Below are 26490 nucleotides of genomic sequence, written 5' to 3'. Positions count from 1 at the left end.
GTAAATCCATGATACAGTATGTATGGTACCAAGTAACATCCTCTCAGTTCACATCAGTGAAATTAAAATGATTTAAAATATGTCTATGAATAATGCCTTGAGTTTTTTTCCTGTATATAAACAATGTCTCTTCAGTCTGCTTTATGTCATTAATTTTGCCTACATTACCTGACCAGGCATTAGTGAGCAAGGATCAACAGATCCTGCTTCATTTCCAACACTGATTAATCAATGGAATATTATTCCCAGGAGTAATAAAAATCAACAACCATCAGTAAAAATAAAAAGCAGGGGAATTCACATTGTGAAATATATTTTGGTTACTGGGGGATGAGTATCTTGACTGTAATTTGAACAATGTGACTCATGGGCAGCTTCATACCAGAATGACCAACCATAGTCCCAGGAGTCTGGTCTCCAATCTTCAGGTCCAAGGCTGACTGTCACTTGGAACACCTGCGTATACATCACGTGAGCCACCATCCCCAACAGTCCTAGGAAGGAAGAAAAACATCCTCTTGTAAAGTCAACCAAAAAGCACTGACATTCAGTTTGTAAAATAGCACAGAACATGTTTGTACATAGGCAAGGTGAGAAAAGTTGAAGGGAAATGTGGTGATGTGCATCAATGTAAATGCATGTAGGCTAGCTAGACGCTAGAGGGAGCACCAAAGACATCACACACACTCAACCAATAGATCAGGTAGATAGGACAGGACCAATGGACACTCATGATACACAAGGATGTAACACGACCACAGGGGGGCATTACACCAACCTATATATAAAGGACACCACACACATGGGGCAAAATTCTCCGTTATCGGCGTGATGTCCGCCAACCGGCGCCAAAAACGGCGCAAATCCCACCTGCATCACGCCGCTCCAAACGTCGCAAAGTCTCCGCCCGGAATGGGCTAGCAGCGACGTGACGCTATCCGCGCTGGCTCACGTGGTTCACGCTGCGCGGCGTGACGGCTCATAAGACGCGCTGCTCCCCCCACCCGACCAGAAGAGCCGACCGGATGGCCGCCCGCCGCTCAGCCCCGAGGTTTCAGTCCCGCGATATTGAGGCGCTCCTGGATGCAGTGGAGCAGAGGAGGGAGGCCCTGTATCCCGGACACGGCCGCAGAGTCACCCCACGCCACAGCCGGCATCTGTGGAGGGAGGTGGCAGAGGCTGTCAGCGCTGTGGCCCTGACACCACGGACAGGCACCCAGTGCCACAAGAAGGTGAACGACCTCGTCAGAGCAGCCAGGGTGAGCCTCCCCCCCTGCCCGATATCCATATCCCCCATATCCCCCCTCCCCCATATCCCCCTCCCCATATCCCCCCTCCCCCATATCCCCCCTCCCCCATATCCCCCCTCCCCATATCCCCCATATCCCCCCTCCCCCATATCCCCCTCCCCCATATTGCCCATATCCCCGCTCCACCATATCCCCCTCCCCATATCCCCCCTCCCCCATATCCCCCCTCTCCCATATCCGCCTTCCCCCATTTCCCCAAGTGAATCCAGCCCTAACCTTAACCTCTGCAATACACGTGCAACCGATGGCGTGCATTCATATACCTGTCTAACACTGTTGCCCGTTACCCCTGCCACCACCACCACCTACCACAGGAGAAATGCACACACAACACCAGGGAGCATGTGAGGACTGGAGGAGGCCCAGCTGATGAGAGGCCACTGACCGAACATGAGGGAAGGGCCCTGGAACTGGCTGGTGGACCTGAGGACCGGGAGGTTGCTGATGCAGAGGTCGGGGGCCCACCAGCAAGTGAGCCACTGACAGCCCGTCCCCATATCCCCCCTCCCCCATATCCACCCTCCCCCATATCCCCCATATACCCCTCCCCATATCCCCCATATCCCCCCTCCCCCATATCCTCCCTCCCCCATATCACCTGATCACTGCCTGCGTGTCTAACCATGCATGCTTCATTGTGTATCGCAGGAGCAAACGTGGAGGCACCCATCGCCGCAGATGCAGACCGCCCGCATGATGCCCCTCGGAGACCACGGGAGACGGAGAGACCCGGACCCTCTGGCATGCGACGCCCGCAGGATGCCCCTCGGAGACCACTGGAGACGGAGAGACCCGGACCCTCTGGCATGCAACGCCCGCACGATGCCCCTCGGAGACCACGGGAGACAGAGAGACCTGGAACAACAGGGAGACGACGCTCCCGTCTCGTGCGGGTGCGACGACGCAGGCGTGTGCCACCCAGCGATGAGAGGGGCAGCCACAGACCCCCGTCACAGCCGAGTCACGAAACCACAACCCAGGACACCCCTACCCAGGACACCCCTACCCAGGACACCCCTACCCAGGACACCACTACCCAGGAAACTGAAATACAGGACAGTAACACAGATTGGATGGGCGGAGACGAACCGCCACCCCAAAGTGCCATGGACTCAGAGTCGGACGATGCGCACGACACAACGCCACTGCTGTCACCAACACCCTCCACCATCGCAGAAATACTCACCTCAGTTGGGCACTTTAGTGATGAGGCGTCTGGTACACTCACTGGTGCGCACAACACAGCCGTCCCGGTACAGCAGGTGGAGGTAGGAGCAGCAGAGGGGCCGGGCGGTCGGAGGGCAGCCCGGCGCAAGCGAACATCTGCCGCCCAGATGGATCCCGGGTTCCTGGAGTTACCACACCCACCCATAGCTCCGATGCAACCACCTGAGATGAGCGAAGAGGGTGACGGCCAGCTTGCGGCGGCTGCAGTCGAAGGTGGAGGAGTCTACCCGTGTCCAGGAGCTGGCAGTAGTGCCGGTCATGCGTGCCACCCAGGCTGACACCGCACGGGTGGCGTCTGCGGTGGAGGCAATGGGTGCGACGGTGTCAGACATGGGGAGCGGTTTGCGAGGCCTGGGGCTTTCCGTGCAGGCGGCGTCTGTGGCCCAGGACATGGCTGCCCTCTCACAGGAGGCCATGAGCCAGCGCCAGCGGCAGATGGCAGAGGTGCTCAATGCCATGGCCCAGTCTCAGCAGGCCATGGCCCAGTCTCAGCAGGCCATCGCTGAGGGCATCGGCGCCATTGCCCATGTGCTAGCCGGCATCGCACAGTCACAGACAGGGATTGCCAACTCCCTGAGCTCCATGGCTGAAAACCTGCAGACCCTTGTCGATACCAGCACGGGCCTCCAGGACTGGCAGCGCCAGATGTCGGGGGGGCGTCGGATGGCCAGTCCGTTGGCATCCCCCACCCATGTAGAGGCCTGGGGGCCATCGGGCACCCCGAGGGAGGAGGAGGTGCTGGGGCCTGTTCCGGGTCCCATTGTAGGGGAGGTCCCGGAACACCTCAACACCTCGGGCTCCCCCCCTCCTGTCCCAGGTGCATCGGGTGGGCAACGGGCAGGACAGGCTGGCAGCTCGCCATCCCAGTCGCCCGGGCCGCAGCCTGGCCCATCTAGGCCAGGACGCCCCAGGAAACGGCCGCCAAAGGGATCCCCTGTCAGAGGGCAGGAATCACAGGAGTCCACCTCCAGTTCTGCTGTACCGTCTGGGGAACCACCTAGGCGTAGTCAAAGGGCCCGTAAGGCCAAACAATTAGACACTGAGTAAGTTGGCACGGGTGCAGGGCACAGATGAGATTTAGGGGCTAAGGCACGTGCATGAACTCCTTTCGTTATTAAAGTCAATGTTACACCTACAGAAGCTGCCTTTGTGCTGTCCAAAGCGTGCGGGGGTGTCATGTACGTTGAGCGCAAGTGTGTGTGTGAGGGGTGGTCTTACCTCAGCCCCAGGTGAGACTGCCCCCTTCCCCCTGGGCCGCCATCAACACCCCCCGGGCAGAGGACGGGACCGTGTGCTGCAGTGTCACAGCCGCATGCAGGGAAGGTCCGGGTGGATGGTGGCACTGTGGCCATGGGTCAGACATAGTCCAACGATGTGGAGCCAGGAGCTCATCGCAGGGCGGGTTGTCATCATCCTCCATGGCCTGCAATAGACACGCGTCCACCGACAACTGTGTGAGCCCGGCCGTTGTGCCGCAGGTGGATCGGCAATGGGGGGGGGTGTGCATGCGGGTGGGGTGGGTGGGGTTGGGGAGGGGGGTGAGGGTGCTGGGTGGGTGGATGGGTGGGGGGTGTGGGTGGTCGGGTGTTGCCATGGTGTGCGGTCTGTGGCCATACTACCCGATTCCCATGCCCATCTAGTCAGTGAAGCGGGCGTCTATCAACCTGTCCCGTGCCCGCTGGCCCAGCCGGTAACGGTGGACAGCGACCCGCCTGTGTCTAGCCCGTCTGCCCTGACCATTGCCCCCATCCCCCTCATCTGGGAGGATTGCGCCTCTTCCTGCTGCTCCTCCACTCCGCCGTCCTCTGCCTGCGGCACATCGCCCCTCTGCTGGGCTATATTGTGCAGGACGCAGCACACCACAATGATGCGGCCGACCCTATCTGACCGATACTGGAGGGCGCCCCCAGAGAGGACCAGGCAGCTGAAACGCATCTTCAGCACGCCAAAGCACCTCTCTATCACTCCCCTTGTCGCGACATGGTACTAGAGGTACTAAATGAATACTTTGCATCAGTATTCACCAAAGAGAAGGAATTGGTAGATGTTGAGTCTGGAGAAGGGGGTGTAGATAGCCTGGGTCACATTGTGATCCAAAAAGACGAGGTGTTGGGTGTCTTAAAAAATATTAAGGTAGATAAGTCCCCAGGGCCGGATGGGATCTACCCCAGAATACTGAAGGAGGCTGGAGAGGAAATTGCTGAGGCCTTGACAGAAATCTTTGGATCCTCGCTGTCTTCAGGGGATGTCCCGGAGGACTGGAGAATAGCCAATGTTGTTCCTCTGTTTAAGAAGGGTGGCAGGGATAATCCCGGGAACTACAGGCCGGTGAGCCTTACTTCAGTGGTAGGGAAATTACTGGAGAGAATTCTTCGAGACAGGATCTACTCCCATTTGGAAGCAAATGGACGTATTAGTGAGAGGCAGCACGGTTTTGTGAAGGGGAGGTCGTGTCTCACTAACTTGATAGAGTTTTTCGAGGAGGTCACTAAGATGATTGATGCAGGTAGGGCAGTAGATGTTGTCTATATGGACTTCAGTAAGGCCTTTGACAAGGTCCCTCATGGTAGACTAGTACAAAAGGTGAAGTCACACGGGATCAGGGGTGAACTGGCAAGGTGGATACAGAACTGGCTAGGCCATAGAAGGCAGAGGGTAGCAATGGAGGGATGCTTTTCTAATTGGAGGGCTGTGACCAGTGGTGTTCCACAGGGATCAGTGCTGGGACCTTTGCTCTTTGTAGTATATATAAATGATTTGGAGGAAAATGTAACTGGTCTGATTAGTAAGTTTGCAGACGACACAAAGGCTGGTGGAATTGCGGATAGCGATGAGGACTGTCTGAGGATACAGCAGGATTTAGATTGTCTGGAGACTTGGGCGGAGAGATGGCAGATGGAGTTTAACCTGGACAAATGTGAGGTAATGCATTTTGGAAGGGCTAATGCAGGTAGGGAATATACAGTGAATGGTAGAACCCTCAAGAGTATTGAAAGTCAAAGAGATCTAGGAGTACAGGTCCACAGATCACTGAAAGGGGCTACACAGGTGGAGAAGGTAGTCAAGAAGGCATACGGCATGCTTGCCTTCATTGGCCGGGGCATTGAGTATAAGAATTGGCAAGTCATGTTGCAGCTGTATAGAACCTTAGTTAGGCCACACTTGGAGTATAGTGTTCAATTCTGGTCGCCACACTACCAGAAGGATGTGGAGGCTTTAGAGAGGGTGCAGAAGAGATTTACCAGAATGTTGCCTGGTATGGAGGGCATAAGCTATGAGGAGCGATTGAATAAACTCGGTTTGTTCTCACTGGAACGAAGGAGGTTGAGGGGCGACCTGATAGAGGTATACAAAATTATGAGGGGCATAGACAGAGTGGATAGTCAGAGGCTTTTCCCCAGGGTAGAGGGGTCAATTACTAGGGGGCATAGGTTTAAGGTGAGAGCGGCAAAGTTTAGAGTAGATGTACGAGGCAAGTTTTTTACGCAGAGGGTAGTGGGTGCCTGGAACTCACTACCGGAGGAGGTAGTGGAGGCAGGGACGATAGGGACATTTAAGGGGCATCTTGACAAATATATGAATAGGATGGGAATAGAAGGATACGGACCCAGGAAGTGTAGAAGATTGTAGTTTAGTCGGGCAGTATGGTCGGCACGGGCTTGGAGGGCCGAAGGGCCTGTTCCTGTGCTGTACATTTCTTTGTTCTTTGTTCTTTATGGGCATCATTGTAGCGGTTCTCCGCCTCATTGCGTGGCCTCCGTACAGGCGTCATCAGCCACGATCGCAATGGGTAGCCCCTATCGCCCAGCAGCCAGCCCCTCAACCGGGGATGGCGTCCCTCGTACATGCCGGGGATGTATGACTGCGACAACACGTATGAGTCGTGTACACTGCCCAGGTACCGGGCGCAGACGTGCAGGATCATCATGCGGTGGTCGCAGACCACCTGTATGTTCATCGAATAGGTCCCCTTCCTATTGGTGAACACGGCCCTGTTATCTGCAGGTGGCCGCACAGCGACGTGCATCCCATCAATCACGCCCTGGACCATGGGGAACCCGGCCACGGCAGAGAAGCCCACGGCCCGGGCATCTTGGCTGGCTCGGTCCACAGGGAAGCGGATGTAGCGGTGCGCAATGGTATATAGGGCGTCTGTCACTGCCCGGATGCACCGGTGCACCGATGTCTGCGATCCTGTTGCATAAAAGTTCAGGGCCACCGCAACCTTGACGGACACGGGGAGAGGGTGTCCCTCCGCCCGCCAGTGCCACACGGTGACAGGTGCGCAAGCAGGTGGCAGATGTGTGCCACAGTTTCCCGGCTCATCCGGAGTCTCCTCCTGCATTCCCGGTCCGTGAGGTCCTGTTATGACAGCCGGGGCCGGTACACACGGGGCGTCCTCGGGTGCCTCCGTTGCCGTGGGGCCGTGACGTCCTCCTCCCCCTCCTTGTCCTGTCGGTCAGGTGTCCCTCCAGCCTTGTCGGCTGCCGCCTGCCCCTCTGCGGCAGCCTGCGCCGCCTCTCTGGCACGCTCCTCCTCCTCCTCCTCCTCCTCCTCCTCATCCAGGGCAACATGGACATTGCGGCTGCCACCACGGCGGCCAACATCGCTGGCTGACCGGAAAACATGGCGGCCTGTGCGGTGGGGGGGGAACGACGACGACATGTCACCATTGCCCATACCCCCTCCTTCCCCCAGCCAGGTGGCATGGACCGCATGGGTCCGACTGTTGGAGGCTGGCACCTGGCCAGGTGGACCAACTCACTTGCCCTCGCACCCCATCTCCCTGGCACGGACCCCCCCCCCCCTCCCCGTCACGCACTTCCCCCCCCGTCCCCTCCCCGGCAGGCACCTCCCCACCCGTCCCCTCCCCGGCACGCACCCCCACCCCCCCCCTCCCCCTCCCCGGCACGGACCCCGTCCCCGTCCCCCTCCCCGGCACGGACCCCGTCCCACTGTCCCCCTCCCCGGCACGGACCCCGTCCCCCCGTCCCCCTCCCCGGCACGGACCCTGTCCCCCCGTCCCCCTCCCCGGCATGGACCCCGTCCCCCCGTCTCCCTCCCCGGCACGGACCCCATCCCCCCTCCCGTCCCCCTCCCCGGCACGCAGCCCCCCCCCCGTCCCCCTCCCCGGCACAGACCCCGTCCCCCCCATCCCCCTCCCCGGCACGGACCCCGTCCCCCGTCCCCCTCCCCGGCATGGACCCCGTCACCCCCGTCGCCCTCCCCGGCACGGACCCCGTCCCCCCGTCCCCCTCCCCAGCACGGACCCCGTCCCCCCGTCCCCCTCCCCGGCACGGATCCCGTCCCCCCCCGTCCCCCTCCCCGGCACGGACCCCCGTCCCCCGTCCCCCTCCCCGGCACTGACCCAGCCCCCCCATCCCCCTCCCCGGCACGGACCCCCCGTCCCCCTCCCCGGCAGTCATCCTCCCGTCCCCGGCACTCACCCCCCCTCCCGGCACTCCCCCGGAGCCCAGCCCACTCTAACCACCCCCCCCCCCCCCGCCGCACACACACACACACACAGCCCTACACACACCTCTCCCCCACACATACAGACTGCGGCTACGCCATCGCCTCTCCAGCGGCCAACCTCCCAGGCCATCACCCACCTCCACGTTGGTCGGCGTCAACCTTGAGCACTGGTTGACGCCGATTGAAAGGTGGTTTGATTTACGCCGACGTGACCCATGGTCACGTCGGCAGGACTTCGGCCCATCCGGACGGGAGATTATCGGCAGCCCCGAAAGCCATTGCCTCGCGACCACACGTGCTATTCTCCGAGGCGTGCGGCACGATTGACGCCCCGCCGACTTTTCTCCCTTCGGAGAATTCGGCGGGCGGCGGGGGCGGAATTCACGACGGCCCACGGCGATTCTCCGACCCGGTGGGGGGTCGGAGAATCTCGCCCATGATCTGCCTCTTTCCAGCGGAGACAATCAGTGAGTAGAGACACAGGGTTGATTCAATATTACACCCACCACTTCGATTGCAGCAGCTGGTTAGTCAGTCTGGGTAGCTATAGTAGGATTAGCAGTAGTGCCGAACCCAAGTAATAGAAGTGTAAATAGTTTGATAAACGTGTTGAAGTTATCTCCACGTCTGAACCTTCCTTTGTCAAGTGCACCACAAGGAAGCCGCTTATGTTACACCTACAACATAACAAATCATGGTACCAGCAGTGACCTGTTTCAATCACATAACCATACCTCAGCGTACAGTGACAACCAGCAACGATACCCAGGCAAGATGTTCGAGATCCCGGTTCCGCAGCAGCTCCAGTGCCACGGCGATCTCCGCGAAAACTGGCGGGCATTCCGGCAAACGTTTTAAATCTTCCTAGTGGCAGCCGAACTAGAAGAAGTGGCCAATCCTGAAAAAACAGAGCTTCTCCTCACCATCGCCGGTGCCAGAGCAGAAGAAATCTTTTAAAAATTTAAGTTCTCTAAGGGGCAAAACAGGAGCGACTCCCAGGCAGTCCTGGACAAATTCGGCAAATACTGTGAGGAAAACACACTCCAACCAGCAAGAAAAGGTAAGAGAAGCGCCAGTACTCACCACGAGGCTGAGATCCCGGAGCAGAGAACAATTTTGGTCGGCGGCCATCTTTCTGCAGGGACTGCACTTGCGCAGTTGCGCGAGAAGCACACAGAACGGGAATGTTCATTTGCGCATGCGGGAGAAGCCGCACATGCGCAATCACTAAAAACAACCATCGGTAAAGGAACAGCGATCTGCGCATGTGCAATCGCTTCCTACGCGCTACGTCACATGCGTCATGATGTCAGAGGCCCAGGACCACGCCCATTTAAAGGGGAAACGTCCCAAATCAAAGAAAAAATCTTTTTAAGCCATAAAAAAACCTTCACCTGGAATGACAGCACAATGCCTCAAATTGAACCAGGAAATAAAATTAACCTCTGAAGAACTCTCCAACCAGCAGTTACCTACGCCCAAACTGATGATTCTGACCTTTAATACTTCGATACCGACCTTTACTTTTTCTCTAGACCTCGTGAGCCCAATGCCAGCGCCGACTCAAACAGTGATGAGATGGTCCTAGATGACGATGACTCGGACGAACCTTTCACCTTGGGAGACTACCCCAGTACCAAATCCGAACAGCAACTAGACGTGTTGCACATTGGCGAGCCCCGTATTGAATCCGAAGCAGACGCGGATTCGTTCTTCGGATTTGAGGATCTTCAGCCCAGCAGATATGACATCCCAACTCGTGAGTGCCGGATGATGCTGCAGCCTGAAACCAAGAAATAGAGAGCGGTACAAGCCCACAGAGAGTGGCCTGCTGCCACACAAAGCATGGTCCATGCCCCGCTCAGGGTTCCCGACTCTACGAAAGAAGACACGCAGGACTCCACTCCACAGTCCTTGCATGAACAAGAAGTGACTCCAGTGTCACAAGCCTCCACAGCAAGCTCGTGGACAGACTCCACGATAGGTGATACGCAAGACTCCAGAGTGCAGTCCTTGCAGACTCCACACAGACAGTGACCCAAGCCAGGAATCGAACCTGGGACCCTGGAGCTGTGAAGCAATTGTGCTACCCACAATGCTACCATGCTAAGGAGGCATGGAGTAGAGGGAAATTTGGCCGATTGGATCAGTAACTGGCTATCACATAGAAGACAGAGGGTGGTGGTAGATGGTAAATGTTCATCCTGGCGCCCAGTCACCAACGGTGTACCACAGGGATCAGTGCTGGATCCTCTGCTATTTGTGATTTTTATCAATGCCTTGGATGGTGGGGTTGAAGGTTGGGTTAGTACATTTGCTGATGACATCAAGATTGGTGGAGTAGTAGATAATGTGGAGGGCTGTTGTAGGCTGCAAAGAGACATTGATAGGATGCAGACCAGGGCTAAAAAGTGGCAGATGGAGTTTAACCCTAATAAGTGTGAGGTGATTCATTTTGGTCGGACAAATTTGTATGCGGATTACAGGATTAACGGCAGGGTTCTGAAGTACGTGGAGGAGCAGAGAGAGCTCGGAGCTCATGTCCATAGATCTCTGAAAGTTGCCACCCAAGTGCATAGAGCTGTGATGAAAGCCTATAGTGTGTTAGCATTTATTAACAGGAGGATTGAGTTTAACAGCCATGAGGTTATGAGAACATAAGAACTAGGAGCAGGAGTAGGCCATCTGGCTCCTCGAGCCTGCTCCGCCATTCAATGAGATTATGGCTGATCTTTTGTGGACTCAGCTCCACTTTCCAGCCCGAACACCATATCCCTTAATCCCTTTATTCTTCAAAAAACTATCTATCTTTATCTTAGAAACATTTAACGAAGGAGCCTCAACTGCTTCATTGCGCAAGGAATTCCATAGATTCACAACCCTTTGGGTGAAGAAGTTCCTCCTAAACTCAGCCCTAAATCTACTTCCCCTTATTTTGAGGCTATGCCCCCTAGTTCTGCTTTTACCCGCCAGTGGAAACAACCCGCCCGCATCTACCCTATCTATTCCCTTCATAATTTTATATGTTTCTATAAGATCCCCCCTCATCCTTCTAAATTCCAACGAGTACAGTCCCAGTCTACTCAACCTCTCCTCATAATCCAACCCCTTCAGCTCTGGGATTAACCTAGTGAATCTCCTCTGCACACCCTCCAGTGCCAGTACGTCCTTAAGGAGGAGACCAAAACTGAACCCTTAAGGTAAGGAGACCAAAACTGAACACAATACTCCAGGTGTGGCCTCACTAACACCATATACAATTGCAGCATAACCCCCCTAGTCCATCCCTCTAGCAATGAAGGACAAAATTTCATTCGCCTTCTTAATCACCTGTTGCACCTGTAAACCAACTTTTTGCGACTCATGCACTAGCACACCCAGGTCTCTCTGCAGAGCAGCATGTTTTCATATTTTATCATTTAAATAATAATCTATTTTGCTGTTATTCCTACCAAAATGGATAGCCTCACATTTGTCAACATTGTATTCCATCTGCCAGACCCTAGCCCATTCACTTAACCTATCCAAATCCCTCTGCAGACTTCCAGTATCCTCTGCACTTTTTGCTTTACCACTCATCTTAGTGTCATCTGCAAACTTGGACACATTGCCCTTGTTCCCCAACTCCAAATCATCTATGTAAATTGTGAACAATTGTGGGCCCAACATTGATCCCGGAGGGACACCACTAGTTACTGATTGCCAACCAGAGAAATACTCATTAATCCCCACTGTTTGCTTTCTATTAATTAACCAATCCTCTATCCATGCTACTACTTTCCCCTTAATGCCATGCATCTTTACCTTACGCAGCAACCTTTTGTGTGGCACCTTGACAAAGGCTTTCTGGAAATCCAGACATACCACATCCATTGGCTCCCCGTTATCTTCCGCACTGGTAATGTCCTCAAAATATTCCACTAAATTAGTTAGGCACGACCTGCCCTTTATGAACCCGTGCTGCGCCTGCCCAATGGGACAATTTCCATCCAGATGCCTTGCTATTTCTTCCTTGATGATAGATTCCAGCATCTTCCCTACTCCCGAAGTTAAGTTCACTGGCCTAAAATTAACCGCTTTCTGCCTACCTCCTTTTTTAAACAGTGGTGTCACGTTTGCTGATTTCCAATCTGCCGGGACCACCCCAAAGTCTAGTGAATTTTGGTAATTTATCACTAGTTGCATTTGCAATTTCCCTCGCCATCTCTTTTAGCACTCTGGGATGCATTCCATCAGGGCCAGGAGACTTGTCTACCTTAAGCCCCATTAGCTTGCCCATCACTACCTATTTAGTGATAACAATCCTCTCAAGGTCCTCACCTGTCATAGCCTCATTTCTATCAGTCACTGGCATGTTATTTGTGTCTTCCACTGTGAAGACCGACCCAAAAAACCTGTTCAGTTCCTCAGCCATTTCCTCATCTCCCATTATTAAATCTCCCTTCTCACCCTCTAAAGGACCAATATTTACCTGAGCCACTCTTTTTTGTTTTATATATTTGTAGAAACTTTTACTATCTGTTTTTATATTCTGAGCAAGCTTACTCTCATAATCTATCTTACTCTTCTTTATAGCATTTTTAGTAGCTTTCTGTTGCCCCTAAAGATTTCCCAGTCCTCTAATCTCCCACTAATCTTTGCCACTTTGTATGCTTTTTCCTTCAATTTGATACTCTCCCTTATTTCCTTAGATATCCACGTTCGATTTTCCCTCTTTCTACCGTCCTTCCTTTTTGTTGGTATAAACCTTTGCTGAGCACTGTGAAAAATCACTTGGAAGGTTCTCCACCATAAAGTCTTTGCTCCCAGTCTACCTTAGCTAATTTCTCTCTCATCCCATTGTAATCTCTTTTGTTTGATTTTTACCTTCTCACCCTCCATCTGTATTTTAAATTCCACCATATTGTGATCGCTCCTTCCGAGAGGATCCCTAACTATGAGATCATTAATCAATCCTGTCTCATTACACAGGACCAGATCTAGGACCGCTTGTTCCCTCGTAGGTTTCACTACATACTGTTCTAGGAAACTATCGCAGATACATTCTATAAACTCCTCCTCAAGGCTGCCTTGACCGACCTGGTTAAACCAATTGACATATAGATTAAAATCCCACATGAATACTGCTGTACCATTTCTACATGCATCAGTTATTTCTTTGTTTATTGCCTGCCCCACCATAATGTTACTATTTGGTGGCCTATAGACTACTCCTATCAGTGACTTTTTCGTCTTACTATTCCTGATTTCCACCCAAATCGATTCAACCTTATCCTCCATAGCACCGATGTCATCCCTTACTATTGCCCGGATGTCATCCTTAAATAACAGAGCTACACCACCTCCCTTACCATCCACTCTGTCCTTCCGAATAGTTTGATACCCTCGGATATTTAATTCCCAGTCGTGACCATCCTTTAACCATGTTTCCGTAATGGCCACTAAATCATAGCCATTCACGATGATTTGCGCCATCAACTCATTTACCTTATTCCGAATACTACAACTGTACAAGATTTTGGTTAGACCACATTTGGAGTATGTGTGCAGTTCTGGTCACCTCATTATAGGAAGGATGTGGAAGCACTGGAAAGGGTGCAAAGGAGATTTACTAGGATGCTGCCTGGATTGGAGGGTATGTCTTATGAGGAAAGGTTGAGGGAGCTAGGGCTCTTCTCATTGGAGCGAAGGAGGCTGAGAGGTGACTTAATTGAGGTGTATAAGATGATGAGAGGGATAGATAGAGTGGACGTTCAGTGACTTTTTCCTCGGGTGGATGTAGCTGTTACAAGGGGACATAACTATAAGGTTCATGGTGGAAGATATAGGAGGATGTCAGAGGTAGATTCTTTACTCAGAGCGGGGTTGGGGCGTGGAACGCACTTCCACCTATGGTAGTGGAGTCGGACACTTTAGGAACTTTCAAGCGGTTATTGGATAGGCATATGGAGTGCACTAGAATGATTGGGAGTCTGTTGATTTGATCTTAGTTTCAGACTAGTTCGGCACAACATCGTGGGTCGAAGGGCCTGTACTGTGCTGTACAGTTCTATGTTCTAGTCAGCGCTCAGCCTCCACGAGGCCGGGGTCAGTCGGCCAGAAAGCAATGCACCACCCTTGTTGGCAGGGTGGACCTCAGATAACAGAGTGCAGCAAGTTCAGAAGGGGATAGGTTGGAGTGAGTGAGTGGAGTCCCCTTCAACGGAGGCCAGAATAATCTTCAACAACCGCCTCCTGCCTCTGCCTGCCTGTACTTGTTCTTTCATTGAATAATTTTTCCTTCAACTATCTCACTTCCTCTAAATAGAAGGTGTGGCTATGGGTATCTGCATGTGCCCGAATTATGCTGTCTTTTTGTGGGGGTATGTGGAACATTCCTTGTGCTTGTTCTATTCTGCCCCCCTCCACTGAGGACTGCATCAATGCAGCCTCTTGTTCTCATTGCAAATGGAAAATTACATCAAGCTTGCTTTCAATCTCAACCTTCACATTCTCCATCTCTGATGCTTTCCTTCCCTCTCTTGATTTCTTTGTCTCTATGTATGGAGATAGAGTCTTAAAGCCCACCGACTCTCACAGCTACATTGACTACACCTCCTCACACCTGACTTCCTGTAAGGACTTCATTCCATTCTCCCAGTTTCTCTCCCTCCATGCTCTGATGATGCAACATTCTCCAATGACACTGCTGACATCCTCAGCCGAGGATTCGCCGCCAACTGCGATTTACAGGATCTTCAACCATGTCCGACCCATTACCCACACCTCCATCCTCACCCCATCCTTGCCCTCCCAGAACCATGATAAGGGTCTTCTTGTCCTCACTTTTCACCTTACCAGTCTCGAAGGATTATCCTCCGCTAACTCCAGCACTCCAGCATGGAGACAAACACATCTTCACTCCCCCCTCATCCCTCCCGTCAGAATTCCGAAGTCAACCCGATCCACTCCTCAATTAGCTCTAACACTTCGTCCCCCCCTTTCCCATGGCATTTTCCCATGCGAAGGGGTGACACCTGCCCCTTTATCTCCTCTCTTCTCACAGTCCAAGGTCCCAAACATTCCTTGCAGGTGAAACAGTGACGTACAAGTGACGTACTTGTAATTCTTTCAATTTGGTCGACTGTATTCACTGCTCCCAATGTGGTCTCCTCCACAATGGGGAGTCTAAACACAGACTGGGTGATCACTCAGTCCACAAGAATGACCTCAACCTTCCTATCGCTTGCCATTTCAATCCTCATGCTCTTACACTCACATTTCTATCCTCAACCTGCTGAAACGTTCCAGTGAAGCGCAATGCAAGCTCAAGGGACAACACTTCATTTTCCAATTTGGCACTTTACAGCACACTAAACTCAACATTGAGTTAATCAAATTCAGACAATGGGCACTATCTTCCTAAAAGACAACAAAGTGCCCGAGCAAGGGCATTTAACCGTGTATTTCCTGGCACTCGCAACTCATGTTGAATAAGGGCCCTGAATGGGGAACGCGCAGCCGAGGCAGCACATAGCCCAGTTTGCTGGAACTCCCCACTGTAGCGAGAAACCGGGAAGCCATTTAAAAATGGCGAGGGGCCCAAAAGAATTCCCGACTTCTCCCTCAGACCAAACGCAATAGGATCCCCATTCCACTGGCACCCCAAACACCCACGGCGGCCAGCCCTGGCCCGATTGCGCGCACGCAAAATATGCCAGCTTGGCATCTTCGGAGTGCCAACCTGGCATCTTGACAGTGCCCTGCCAGCTGGCAATGCCACATGGGCACTTTGGCAGTGCCAGCTGGCACCCTGTTGGTGCCACCTGAGTGCCAACCTGGCATATTGGCAGTGCTAGGCTGGCATCCAGGTGGCACCACCAGGGTGCCAGGCTGGCACTGTCAGGGTACTCAGGTGCCACCAGCAGTGCCAGGGCATCATCCTGCCCAGTGGACATGCAGCTCGTGGCCTCTGATCCCCTTGGACACCACCACGAGTGCCAATAGAACAATAGAACATTACAGCACAGTACAGGCCATTCGGCCCTCGATGTTGTGCTGATCTGTGAAACCACTCCAGAGCCAATCTACACTATTCCATTATCATCCATATGTTTATCCAATGACCATTTAAATGCCCTTAATGTTGGCGAGTCCACTACTGTTGCAGGCAGGTCACGCCATGCACCTACTATTAGGTAAAGAACCTACCTCAGACATCTGTCCTATATCTATCTCGCCTCAATTTAAAGCTATGTCCCCTCATGCTAGCCATCACCATCCGAGAAACAAGGATCTCACTGTCCACCCTATCTAACCCCCTGATCATTTTGTATGCCTCTATTAAGTCTCCTCTTAACCTTCTTCTCTCTAACGAAAACAACCTCAAGTCCATCAGCCTTTCCTCATACGATTTTCCCTCCATACCAGGCAACATCCTGGTAAATCTCCTCTGCACCTGCTCCAAAGCTTCCACGTCCTTCCTATAATGAGGTGACCAGAACTGTACGCAATACTCCAAATGCGGCCGTACCAGAGTTTTGTACAGTTGCAACATGACCTCATGACTCCGGAACTCAATCCCTCTACCAATAAAGGCCAACACTCCATAGGCCATCTTCACAACCCTATCAACCTGGGTGGCAACTTTCAGGGATCTATGTACATGGACACCTAGATCCCTCTGCTCATCCACACTTCCAAGAACTTTACCATGGGCCAAATATTCCGCATTCCTGTTATTCCTTCCAAAGTGAATCACCTCACACTTCTCTACATTAAACTCCATTTGCCACCTCTCAGCCCAGCTCTGCAGCTTATCTATGTCCCTCTGTAACCTGCTACATCGACTTTAGTGTCGCCTGCAAATTTACTCACCCACCCTTCTGCGCCCTCCTCTAGGTCATTGATAAAAATGACAAACAGCAACGGCCCCAGAACAGATCCTTGTGGTACTCCACTTGTAACTGAACTCCATTCTGAACATTTCCCATCAACCACCATCCTCTGTCTTCTTTCAGCTAGCCAATTTCTGATCCACATCTCTAAATCACCCTCAATCCCCAGCCTCCGTATTTTCTGCAAAATATACACGTGCCCTAGCCCCTACAACTAAACTGTGCCCTGCACCCGTGCCAACTTACTAGGTGTCTAACTTCCTGGCCTTATGGGCCCCAGCACTACGTCTGTGTGCCTCCCCAGACGGAACAGCAGGCGTGGAGGTGGACTGCTGAGACTCCTGCCCTGCAACTTGGCACTCGTTTCCTGGGCCGGCCCAGCTTGGATGGGCCAGGCTGCTCCACGGGTGTGCTGGATGGTGTGGTGCCACCCTGGTCCACCCGCTGTCCACCAGATGCACCAGGGACGGAACGGGGGCAGTCCGAGGTGCCGCGGTGTTCTGGGCCCTGCCTTGCAGGTGTCACCGGCAAGGGCCCCAGAACCTCCTCCCCCCTTGGGGTGCCCGGTGGCTCCCGGGCCTCTCTATGGAACGGGGGTGTGAGCGGACAAGCCCCGACGCACCACCGACAGCTCGCGCTGCCAGACCTGGAGGCCCGCTGTGGTATCGACCAGGGTCCTTACGTCAGCTGCGATGGAGCCCAGGGAGTGGGCCATCCAGAGGAGGACGTGGTGGATGCAGGGACGATAGTGACTTGTAAGGGGTATCTTGACAAATACATGAATAGGATGGGAATAGAGGGATACGGACCGCGGAAGTGTAGAAGATTTTAGTTTAGACGGGCAGCATGGTCGGCACAGGCTTGGAGGGCCGAAGGGCCTGTGCTGTGCTGTACTTTTCTTTGTTCTTTGTTCTATCCCTGTCTGGGACTGCGCCACCTCCCTCTGGGCTTGTGCGACGCCATCAAGCATCTGGCCAATGCCATGGATACTTTTTAAAAATAAATTTAGAGAACCCAATTATTTTTTTTCCAATTAAGGGGCAATTTAGTGTGGTCAATCCACCTACCCTGCACATTTGTGGATTGTGGGGGCGAAACCCACGTTAACACGGGGAGAATGTGCAAACGCCACACGGAGAGTGACAAAGAGCCAGGATCGAACCTGGGACCTCGGCGCCGTGAAGCAGCAGGGCTAACCCACTGCGCCACCGTGCTGCCCTTAATGCCGCGGATACTCTCAGCGATGGTCTGCTGAGACTGGGCCATCGCCTGGGCAATGTCGCCGATGCTCACAGCGATGGTCTGCTGAGACTCAGCCATCGCCTGGGCAATGCCGCGATGCTCTCAGCGATGGTCTGCTGAGACTGAGCCATCGCCTGGGCAATGCCGCGATGCTCTCAGCGATGGTCTGCTGAGACTGAGCCATCGCCTGGCAATGCCGCGATGCTCTCAGCGATGGTCTGCTGAGACTGAGCCATCGCCTGGGCAATGCTGCCGATGCTCCCAGCGATGGTCTGCTGAGACTGAGCCGTCGCCTGGGCAATGCCACGATGCTCTCAGCGATGGTCTGCTGAGACTGGGCCATCGCCTGGGCAACGCTGCCGATGCTCTCAGCGATGGTCTGCTGAGACTGGGCCATCGCTTGGGCAATGTCGCCGATGCTCACAGCGATGGCCAGCTGAGACTGAGCCATCGCCTGGGCAATGTCGCCGATGCTCTCAGCGATGGCCTGGTGAGACTGGGCCATCGCCTGGGCAACGCTGCCAATGCTCACAGCGATGGTCTGCTGAGACTGGGCCATCGCCTGGGCAACGCTGCCGATGCTCACAGCGATGGTCTGCTGAGACTGGGCCATCGCCTGGGCAACGCTGCCGATGCTCACAGCGATGGTCTGCTGAGACTGGGCCATTGCCTGGGCAATGTCGCCGATGCTCACAGCGATGGTCTGCTGAGACTGGGCCAGACTGCAGAATACGGCTGAGATGTCCAGCTGGCTCTGGCACATGGCTGCCTGTGAGAGGGCAGCCCTGTCCTGGGCCACGGATGACGCATGCACATGAAGCCCCACGCCTTGCATGACCTGACCCATGGCCGACACCTTTGCCCCCATTGCCTCCACTGCAGACGCCACCCGTGCAGTGTCGGGTGGGTGGCAGCCATGACCGGCACCACTCCCTGCTCTTGGTCGCAGATGGACTCCTCCACCTGCGTCTCCAGTTGCTGGAAGCCAGCCGTCATCCCGTTGTCTAGTCCCTGGGTGTCCAAATGCATCGGATCTGTGGGTGGGTCTGGAAAGTCCATTAACCCGGGAGCCGTCTGGGCGGCAGCTGGTTTGCTGGGGCCGGACTGCCCTCCTACCGTCCGGCCCCTCGGCTGCTCCTACCTCCACCTGCTGTACTGGTACGGCAGTGTGATGCGCACCAGTGAGTGTCCCAGAAGCCTTATCGCTAAAGTGCCCAACCGAGGTGATAGTCTCTGCAATGGTGGAGAGTGTGGGAGACAGCAGTGATGCAAAGTTCATGTCCTCATCGGAGCCAAAGTCCGGGGTCTCCTGCGTCGACCCTTGGCTCGATGGTCCTTGTCTCGCCCCCGTCTGAGGGTCACTGTCCGTCCGTCTGTCCGTCAACTGGGTTCCCGTCCTCTGTGTTTCAGTGTCCTGGGTGTCGTGTGCCTCTGTGTTCTACGTCTCTGTGTCCTGGCTGACAGTGTCCTGGGTGTCCGTCCTCTGTGCATCAGTGTCCTGGGTCTCAGTGTCGGTGGAAGGACTTCCTTGCCGTCTGCCCTCCCCGCCATGGCGTGCGTCCCTGGGGGCCTCTGGACCTGGCACTGGTCGTGGGCGAGGTACACCAGATGGGCCGGAACGACTGGCGGCAGGTCCTGGAAGACACAAGACAGCAAGTGTCGTTAGACAGGCGGACTGGGGTGACGGGGTGGAGTGGGGGAGAATGGGGTGATGGGGTGGAGTGGGGGGGAATGGGGTGATGGGGTGGAGTGGGGGAGGGGGGTTAGGGTGAGGGGGTGGAGTGGGGGGTGGATGGGCTGAAGGGGTGGAGTGGGGGGTGAATGGGGTGAGGGGGTGGAGTGGGGGGGAATGTGGTGAGGGGGTGGAGTGGGGGACAATGGGGTGAGGGGGTGGAGTGGGGGGTGAATGGGGTGAGGGGGTGGAGTGGAGGGGGTAATGGGGTGAGGGAGTGGAGTGTGGGGGATAGTGGGGTGACGGGGTGGAGTGGGGGGTGAATGGGGTGAGGGGGTGGAGTGGGGGGGGTAATGGGGTGAGGGGGTGGAGTTGGGGGTGAAGGGGTGGAGTGGGGGTGTAATGGGGTGAGGGGTTGGAGTGGGGGGGGTGAATGGGGTGAGGGGGTGGAGTGGGTGGTGAATGGGGTGAGGGGGTGGAGTGGGGGTGAATGGGGTGAGGGGGTGGAGTGGGGGGGGAATGGGGTGAGGGAGTGGAGTGGAGGGGTGAATGGTGTGAGGGGGTGGAGTGGGGGTGAATGGGGTGAGGGGGTGGAGTGGGGGGTGAATGGGGTGAGGGGGTGGAGTGGGGGGTGAATGGGGTGAGGGGGTGGAGTGGGGGGGTAATGGGTGAGGGGGTGGAGTGGGGGGGGAACGGGGTGAAGGATGGAGCCAGGCAGGGGAGTCTCACTTGCTGGTGCACCTCCGATCTGGCAAGAGGCAACCCCTGGACTTCGGCTCCGCCAATGAGGTCCAGTGCCCACTGCTCGTGGACGGTGAGGGGGTGCAGTATGGATGTATCCCCTCCAGTTCTCTCACGCTCCTGGTGGTTGTGGGCGGTCTTCTCCTGGGGGGGCGAAAGCATCAGAGTTAGGCGGTCCGCCGCCTGTTGGCAAGATGATGGCATAGGAGCACGGGGCACCCGGCCAAAGCGACTCACATGGAGGGTCAGGTGGGGTTTTTTGCCCTCCTCCTGGGGGGGGGGGGGGGGCGGTTACTTTCACATGTGTGGGTGGTAGGGTTGGGGTGGTGCCAGGGTCACGTCTCTGTTTACTCACCCTGGCTGCCCTCGACAGGTCGTGCATCTTTTTCCGGCACTATTCGCCGGTCCGTGGGGTGTGCCCCACTGCACTGACGGCATTGCCCACCTCCCTCCAATTCTGCTGGACTGTGCTGCTTGGGTGGCGGTGTCCCTGTCCAGGGCACAGGATCGCCCTCCTCTGCTCGACCGCGTCCAGCAGTGTATCGAGGTCGTGGTCCCTGAACCTTGGGGCGGCACGGCGGCCACCTTGCGGGTCTCGGGACTGTGCGTCGCTCGTGCACCTTTAGGCGCCGCGTCATTGACGTGTCCGCGTATCCGATGCCAGTCTGCCCCCACGCTTCCCGCGGTGCCCGTGTTGGCCCCATTTGCGGGCCAGAATCGCTCCTCAGAGCGGCCCGTTTTACGACGGCATTTACGATGGCGTCAACACTCTGCCGAGGGATGAGAGAATCCTGCCCTGGATACTTACAGATGTTGAGCTTGAGGCAGTGAGAGGATAATCTATGCTCGTCACCAGACATAATGATACACTTTCAGAGACACTTTCAGAGACTTGATTGGTGAACAGAGATTTATTAACAAGCCTTGTAGAGCAGCATGTTTGCAGCTAATTCTAAATTATCTCTACACTCGAAGAGCTCCCGCCCCCCCGGCGTGATTCAACATTCTGAGTCCCAATTGATCACTCAGTCCAAATGACCCTTCCTCTATTATGTTATCCTTAATGAAAAATGAAAATGAAAATGAAAATCTCTTATTGTAACAAGTAGGCTTCAAATGAAGTTACTGTGAAAAGCCCCTAGTCGCCACATTCCGGCACCTGTTCGGGGAGGCTGGTACGGGAATTGAACCGTGCTGCTGGCCTGCCTTGGTCTGCTTTCAAAGGCAGCGACTTAGCCCTGTGCTAAACAGCCCCTGTAAAGATGCCTTAAAGGGGCATCGCCACACATGCCAAAAATGCAGTGCCAACCCGATGAAGCTACAACACAGGACTGCTTGTGTGCCTAACGGTATAGGCAGTCCTGCCACATTCAGCCATGAATCGTGGTGGATGATTCACTGGAGGACGAGAGTCCACAAATATCCATATCCTCAATGATGGAGGGGCCCAGTAAATCAGTGAAAAAGACATGGCTGAAACATCTTCAGCCAATAATATTGATGTGGATGATCCATCCCATCCTCTTGCTGAGGTCCTCAGCCTCACAGATGCCGGTCTTCTGCCAATTCAATACACAGTATGTGAAATAAAGGAATGGCTGAAGACACTGGGTACTGCAAAGACGATGGGACCTGACTATATTCCCATTGATTCCAGTTTTTCTCGGGCTCTTTGATGCCATAATCGGTCAAATGCTGCTTGGAGGTCAAGGGCAGTCACTTCTAAGTTCCCCACGATATTCCATTTTTGCAACATAGAACAGTACAGCACAGTACAGGTCCTTTGGCCCACGATGTTGTGCTGACCATTTATCCTAATCTAAGATCAATCTAACCTACACCCCTTCAATTTACTGCTGTCCATGTGCCTGTTCAAGAGTCGCTTAAATGTCCCTAATGGCTGAGACTCCACCACCTCCGCTAGCTGTGCATTCCATGCACCCACCACTCTCAGTGTAAGGAACCTTCCAATACCTTCCAATACCAATACCTTCCTCCAATCACCTTAAAATTATGTCCCCTGTGACAGGCATTTCCGCCCTGGGGAAAAGTCTCTGGCTATCCACTCTATCCATGCTCTCATCACCTTGTACACGTCTATCAAGTCACCTCTCTTCCTTCTTTGCTCCAGTGAGAAAAGCCCTAGCTCCCTCAACCTTTCTTCATAAGACATGCCCTCTGTCATAATATACACCAGTATATCATGGTGCAGACACACACACACACTGATGGACATGCAGTGGGACCAATCAGCATACACAACACCGCAGCCAATCACCAGTGAGAGCACACGCATTATAAAGACAGGGGACAGGAGAGTTCCCGCTCATTCTAGTAGCAGCCAGCTCGGAGCACAAAGCTCACAGCCTTCAACACAGACATTCACTATGTGCTGAGTGCATCACCTGGTTAGGACTAGGCAAGGGTCAACAGTTAAAGCTGGTATTGCATTTACCCACAGTTCAAGTATGTTAATTAAGTTAACCTCATAATAAAATAGAGTTGCACCACTTCCAGTGTTGGTGACCTATTTGTGATCCAGAACACCCAACACATCATGGTACAAGGAGTGGTAGCATACTAGCACTTCTGAGACCCACCTGCAACTAATCAGCATTCCGGCATCTTGAAGTATGGAGAACATCAACCCGCCGCCGCCGCTCCGCATCGCCGGCACCGCAGCGCACAGTGACAACCAGCAACGATACCCAGGCAAGATGTTCAAGATCCGGGTTCCGCAGCAGCTCCAGTGCCACGGCGATCTCCCCGAAAACTGGCGGGCATTCTGGCAAAAGTTTGAAATCTTCCTGCTGGCAGCCGAACTAGAAGACCTGGCCGATTCTGAAAAAACAGAGCTTCTCCTCACCATCGCCGGTGCCAGAGCAGAAGAAACCTTTTAAAAATTCAAATTCTCCAAGGGGCAAAACAGGAGCGACTTCCAGGCAGTCCTGGACAAATTCAGCAAATACTGTGAGGAAAACACACTCCAACCAGCAAAGAAAGGTAAGAGAAGCGACAGTACTCACCTCGAAGCCAAAATCCCGGAGCAGAGAACGATTTTGGTTGGCGGCCATCTTTCTAAAGGGACTGCACTTGCTCAGTTGCGCGTCGCCGCGCATGCGCAATCACGAAAACGGCCATCAGTAAAGGAACCGCGATCTGCGCATGTGCAAACACCTCCTACGTGCTACGTCACGTGCGTCATGACGTCAGAGGCCCCTGACCATGCCCATTTAAAGGGGAAATGACCCAAATCAAAGAAAAAATCTTTTAAAGTTGTAAAACAACTTTCCTTCACCTGGAATGACAGCGCAATGCCTCAAATTGAACCAAGAAATGAAATAAACCTCAGAAGAAGCCTGCAGCAAGCAGTTACCTACCCCCAAACCGAGTCCGACTCCAACTTCCTGCAGACAAGTGACACCAAGGACCCGAGGGAGCCTTTTCGAGTCGCTGTTATAACAAAGAACAGGCTGTCCCCGAATCAAAATGACCAGCCGCTATCGGTGCACAGCATTGATCCAGACGACGAGTGGTGTGCCACCCTGACGGTCAACCAGAATTTGTCGCCCACCTCAGAGACTTGACTTATGAGTTTTACAATGTTGGACTCTTTGACCTGTTCTGTTATCCCGTTTCATCGTTCCAGTAGTTTGTATATAATGTTCATTTCGTTGTTGGTGTGACACCCTATTTCTCGGCACCAGGCACCTTCCCGTGTAAATAGATTAGCCTCATGTACATAGACGTGTAAATAACACGCACACACATTCACTACACAATATTTATTGTCACGCAGGCACATATTCTTTATATAAAAGGGGGGATGTCATAATATACACCAGTATATCATGATGCAGACACACACACACACACTAATGGACATGCAGTGGGACCAATCAGCATACACAACACCGCAGCCAATCACCAGTGAGAGCACATGCACTATAAAGACAGGGGACAGGAGAGTTCCCGCTCATTCTAGTAGCAGCCAGCTCGGAGCACAGAGCTCACAGCCTGCAACACAGACATTCAACATGTGCTGAGTGCATCACCTGTTTAGGACGAGGCAAGGGTCAACAGTTAAAGCTGGTATTGCATTTACCCACAGTTCAAGTATGTTAATATAGTTAACCTTATAATAAAATAGAGTTGCACCACTTCCAGTGTTGGTGACCTGTTTGTGATCCAGAACACCCAACACATCACCCTCCAGTCCAGGCAGCGTCCTGGTAAAACTCCTCTGTACCCTCTCCAAAGCATCCACATCCTTCCTAAAATGAGGCGACCAGAACTGGACACAATTTTCCAAGTGTGGTCTAACCAGGGTTTTATAAAGCTGCAGCAAAACCTCACACCTCTTAAACTCAATCCCCCTGTTAATGAAAGCCAACACACAATACGCCTTCTTAACAACCCTATCAGCCTGGGTGGCAACTTTGAGGGATCTATGAACGTGGACTCCAAGATCCCTCTCTTCCTCCACATTTCCAAAAATCCTGGGCGGGCTTCTCAAATCCCTCGGCAGAATGTTGACGCCGTCGTAAACGGCGTCACGTTTTACAACGGCATGAACGGGCCGCTCTGAGGAGCGATTCTGGCCCGCAAATGGGGCCAGCACGGGCGCCGCGAGAAGCGCGGTGGCAGACTGGCGTCGGATACGCGGGACGCGTCAATGACGTGGCGCTGCAGCGCCTAAAGGTGCGCGAGCGGCGCACAATCCCGGGACCCGCAAGCTGGCCGCCAGCCGCCGTGCCGCCCCAAGGTTCAGGAACCATGACCTCGATACTAGCTGGACGCGGTCAAGGAGAGGAGGGTGATCCTGTGCCCCAGACGGGGACACCGCCACTCGAGCAGCCCAGTCCGGCGTAATTGGAGGGAGGTGGGCAATGCCGTCAGCGCAGTGGGGCACACCCCACGTACCGGCAAACAGTGCCGCAAGAAGATGCACGATCTGACGAGGGCAGCCAGGGTGAGTGAGTACACAGAGAGGTGCCCCTGGCACCACCCTGCCACACTCCCCCGCCCCCCCCCCCCCCCCCCAGGAGGAGGGGAAAAAAAACACCTGATCCACATGTGCTGCACCCACCCATGTGAGCTGCTTTGGCCGGGTGCCCCGTGCTCCCATGCCATCATCGAGCCAACAACTGCACTGGATGCATTGGTGGTCATCTTCCGGGATTCTATAGACTCTGGAACTGTCCCTGCAGATTGGAGGGTAGCTCACGTCACTCCGAAATTCAAGAAGGGAGGTAGAGAGAAAGCAGGGAATTATAGACTAGTAAGCCTAATATCGGTAGTGGGGAAAATGCTTGAATCCATTATCCAGGACTTTATGGCGGTAAACTTAGAAAGCAGTGGCAGGATCAGTCAGAGTCAGCATAGATTTATGAAGGGAGAATCATGCTTGACAAATCTGTTGGAATTCTTTGAAGAGGTAACCAGTACAGTCGACAAGGGGGAGCCAGTCGATGTGGTATATTTGGACTTTCAGAAGACGTTTGACAAAGTCCCGCATAAGAGATTATTGTGCAAAATTAAAGCGCATGGGATTGGGGGAAATGTATTGATGTGGATAGAAAACTAATTGGCAGAGAGAAAACAAAGAATAGGGATTAATGGGTCCTTTTCAAATTGGCAGGCAGTAACCAGTGGGGTACCACAGGGATCAGTGCTGGGACCCCAGCTATTCACAACATATATTAATGATTTGGATGAGGGAACAAAATGTAACATCTCAAAGTTTGCAGATGATACCAAATTAGGTGGGAGGGTGAATTGTGACGAGGATGCAGGGATCCTACAGCAAGATCTGGACAGGTTGGGCAAGTGGGAAAACCAATGGCAGATGCAGTATAATTTGGATAAGTGTGAGGTTATTCACTTTGGAAGCAAAAACAGGAAGGCAGATTATTACCTGAATGGTTGTAAATTGGGAAAGGGGAGT

General features: G+C 53.8%; 1 protein-coding gene across 3 annotated transcripts in view; it reads right to left on the bottom strand.

Moving 5' to 3' along the window:
- Window positions 1-26490, bottom strand: part of gsg1l (gsg1-like) — a 598964-nt gene that overhangs the window by 85266 nt on the left and 487208 nt on the right. For all 3 annotated transcript variants that reach the window (XM_072480757.1, XM_072480755.1, XM_072480756.1), the window contains one exon: window positions 383-494. In XM_072480757.1, the coding sequence (XP_072336858.1) occupies window positions 383-494 (112 nt within the window). The remainder of the gene's footprint in view (window positions 1-382; window positions 495-26490) is intronic.

The sequence above is a fragment of the Scyliorhinus torazame genome, chromosome 17 (assembly GCF_047496885.1).
Source record: "Scyliorhinus torazame isolate Kashiwa2021f chromosome 17, sScyTor2.1, whole genome shotgun sequence".
NCBI classification, from domain to species: domain Eukaryota; kingdom Metazoa; phylum Chordata; class Chondrichthyes; order Carcharhiniformes; family Scyliorhinidae; genus Scyliorhinus; species Scyliorhinus torazame.
The sequence above is the reverse complement of the archived record's forward strand: the minus strand, read 5'-3'. Positions and strand labels throughout refer to the sequence as shown.